At 34.7% G+C, this 3648-nt stretch overlaps 1 protein-coding gene across 1 annotated transcript; it reads left to right on the top strand.

The window, feature by feature from the left end:
• The first annotated feature begins 552 nt into the window (after positions 1-552).
• Positions 553-1497, top strand: LOC136747198 (olfactory receptor 10G4-like). The gene has a single exon (XM_066700151.1). The coding sequence runs from the start codon at positions 553-555 to the stop codon at positions 1495-1497; it is 945 nt and encodes a 314-aa protein (XP_066556248.1).
• The last annotated feature ends 2151 nt before the right edge of the window (positions 1498-3648 follow it).

Here is a 3648-nt window from a genome sequence, read left to right as displayed (position 1 = left end):
TCATTATCGTATAATGAGAGCTCTTGTGTATAGAGCAAAATAAATACTTCTCAGCTCTCATATCCACGAAGCCAGAATACGAGAAAGACACGTAAGTAGCTACATTAAACTTAAGCAAGACGACTGAGCACCATTATTTCAGTCACATATGGTACAAATGGTTTTCATTCTAAATCTCTAATCATTTAATAAGTGGAATGAAAAAGGTAGGGTTATAACAAATGTTACTTTATAAAGAAAACATTCACAAACTAAAGAACATGATTTTTTTTTAAATATATTTTGGCACAGTGAAGCCTATATATTTATATTAATATACTATGCATTCTATGTAACCTTAATTTATGTTTGCATGAGCATGTTATTATATTTACATAAACTGTATTTTTCTTATAAGATGCTATAAAACTGTTTCACAGAATAATAAACAGTCCACTGAAGTACATTGTAGGGTTGAAGCATGACAGAAATACTTTCTTCTTTTCTTTTCCATCTGTGTCATGTTTACACTGCTCTTTCTCTTACAGAATCTGAGTACAGTAATTGTGGATCATGCCATTTACAAACCTTACAGCTGAAGCCATAACAGAATTTTACATCACTGGTTTCAGTGGGACTCAGAATCCAAAGGCAGTTGGATGCATCATTTTGATAATTTATTTACTGATTTTATTGGGCAGCAGCGCAAACATCTACATCATCGCAAGGGACAAGCGTCTGCACACCCCAATGTACTTCTTCATTTGCAGTCTCTCTGTTGTAGACATCATCCACAGCACCAGTACGAGCCCAGCAATGATCCTGGTCCTGATAGCTGACATCACTGCAATCTCTTACAGGTCCTGTATTACTCAGATGACTCTTTACAACTTAGCTTTTGCAATGGAGAAGTTTACTCTTAGCCTGATGGCCTATGATCGGTTGGTTGCAATCTCCAATCCTTTGAGATATCACAGTATCCTCACAAAGACTCGTATAGTGCTGTTAACTGTAGCATCATGGGTGCTGGGTTTTGCCTTTACTGCAGTTCTTACAGGAATAGCTGACAGACTTCCTTACTGCCGTACAACTCTTAAATATGCTTTCTGTGACTATGGAGCTATGGTTAGAGCAGCTTGTGTCAATCCTGATGAATATTTTGTGGTATCAACTGTTCTTGTCTTCTTCATTTTATTTGGTTCCTTTGCTTTGATTTGTATATCCTACCTTAAGATAATCTTCACTGTGCTTAAAATTGCCCCCTCAGAAGACAGGAAAAAGATGTACAGCACTTGTTTAAACCACTTAATAGTAGTTGCTTCTGTTTTTACTCTTCCATTTGTCATTAGTATTGTAACCCGCATAGGTTTGGTGTTGAGCCTCACAGAACGTAACGTATTAATTATTTTGTATTCTCTGGGCCCCTGCTTGGTAAATCCCTTTGTGTACTGCTTCAGAACAAAGGAAATACGAATTCAGCTTTTCAGAATATTCAAGGCTATTACACCCCAAGAATAACTGTCGGTCATTCAAAATCTAAATTTTCTAAAAATTTTAATTACTTCTCATAAGGGGAAAATGCTTTTAATAGTCAAACTGATCAAACACAATTCATACTTTTCATATATGTTGCATGTTAATATTCTTATTTAATTAGACATGCATAGCCAATGTCAAAATAGGCAAACTTTGTTTTGTTCATAAAACTTTATTCAGGTCACTTCATCAAATCATTTCCAAGGATTCTGTCATTATTTACTATAGTTCTCATTCACTTCATGGATACATTTCAGTTTAAAAAAATTCAACTAGAAACCAGTTGCAGAGCAAACCTGCTGCAATGTGTCTTTCTGTAGTGGCAATTCACAAGGTAAACATTTTGTCATGTGTCCTTAGGGAGAATGTGCAGAACAGTGCCATAATATCCTAATAGAAATATATTTTGCATCATCATAGGGAGATTATCAGTACTGGTCTCAGATGTAATGTTAGCCTGGTGTGAATTAGTGTTGGCTAAGCACCGGCTCCGGTCCCAGAGCAGAGTTGGAGCTGGCAGTGCTGGAGTCGGAGCTGAGGTCACGGAGCTGCCCAACTCTCTCCCCCTCCATTAAACTCTTCCAGATATTAAGTCAATATATTTTGAATTAACAAAATATGTAACTTCATAGGTGGGTCATTCTTCCACTAGTGTGCCTTTTGGGGGTCTGAGCCATATTTTAGATAAAATAACTGATTATTTTCAAACTAATTTATATATCATTAATGTTTAAGTAATTCATATTCATAATAACTCGTAAAAACAAACTAAATAGAATTTAAAGTAAAAAATCTGAAACAAATTAAAGGAATAATCAGTATTCAGTATTCAGTATTCTGTCCCTATTTAGATTTTAAGATTAATTAAGTCCTTTAAGGACTAATGTATCTCACCATTATTACAAAATACAGCTTGGTGCATTGTTTTTCAAGTATAAATCTGCAGAATAAATGTATATTTATTATTATAAATTGATCTATTTAGTATTGTCCCTGATTCCACTGTTGACTCTTTTATCAGAGATAAACAACTCTGCACAATACTGAATTTGTGCACAAATCACATAATCTGCAGCATGTGACATCATATTAAAGGAGTATCTAAGCAGTTTTTCATTTTTTTTTTTTCTAAATTGTCAGGGTTCATAAGGTACTTTATAAATGTCAACTATGCTATGCAAATGTATGAAGAAAACAAATATATATATCGAAAAATATTGTTTAATAAACTAAAAAAAGCCTTCATTAGAAGCACACTTTGTTATGTAAGTCAACCCTGCTACCGGTCAACACTGTTTCATTTTGACAAAATATAGTTTTAACAGGAATTCATGGCTTTTAATTTACAGGTTTTCTGCTGTTAAGCTGGGCAAATGTGCTTCTGATACAAAAGGTTTATTTCCCAAAATACATACTGATGTTTTTTTTTTTTTTTTTAACAAGGTCCAAAAGGCACCCTATTGGAAGAATGACCCAGCTTTTGTTGTGTGTTGGGGGGTTCTCACACCAGCTATTAGTACATAATACATTGTTTTTTTATTAATTGTGATTCTTATTTAATCAGTTCAAGAAGTGATTCTATAATCTCAGTGCACATCTCTTATACACCACTTGCAAAAGGAGAAGTCTATTTTTGATTGACACTTTTAAGTATCTCCAAAATAATTACATTTTAACCAAATTCTATAACTGCCTAAATTCATATAATTTTACATCAATCTGTTATCTGAAATGTCCTTACTTTTGATTGGCCAGAAGTTGGTTCTCAGAGAGTTATGGTCATATGCTGGAGCTACCTGGATTGCCTGGATTGATTTATTGTACTGTCTGGTAAAGGAATCGATGCGCAACAGCAAACTCGAATGCTGTTGTGGAATTTCTGTTTATGCACACCTGGTACCCAACCTATCTGTAATTGTTAATGGAGAGTCCAGTTTGATTTTAGGAAATTTCAATTTTCCCTCTTCAGTTTCTCCTTTTGGACACCTGAAGATAGAGATAAAGCATTTTGTTTATTTGCGGAGATTGCCTTTACCACGTTTTACTTAAACCCACTCCCTTCTGTCTGATCCTTGTTCTCCTCATGTTAGCAGAGCATCAGCTTGGTGGGTGTCATTCTCTCGTCATACCACA

This window comes from Amia ocellicauda, chromosome 3, assembly GCF_036373705.1.
Source record: "Amia ocellicauda isolate fAmiCal2 chromosome 3, fAmiCal2.hap1, whole genome shotgun sequence".
Taxonomy (NCBI): domain Eukaryota; kingdom Metazoa; phylum Chordata; class Actinopteri; order Amiiformes; family Amiidae; genus Amia; species Amia ocellicauda.
This window is presented reverse-complemented; position numbering and strand designations above follow the sequence as displayed.

Coding starts and splice junctions, on each gene's coding strand:
- LOC136747198 (XM_066700151.1), top strand. CDS start 553: ATGCCATTTACAAACCTTACAGCTGAAGCCATAACAGAATTTTACATC.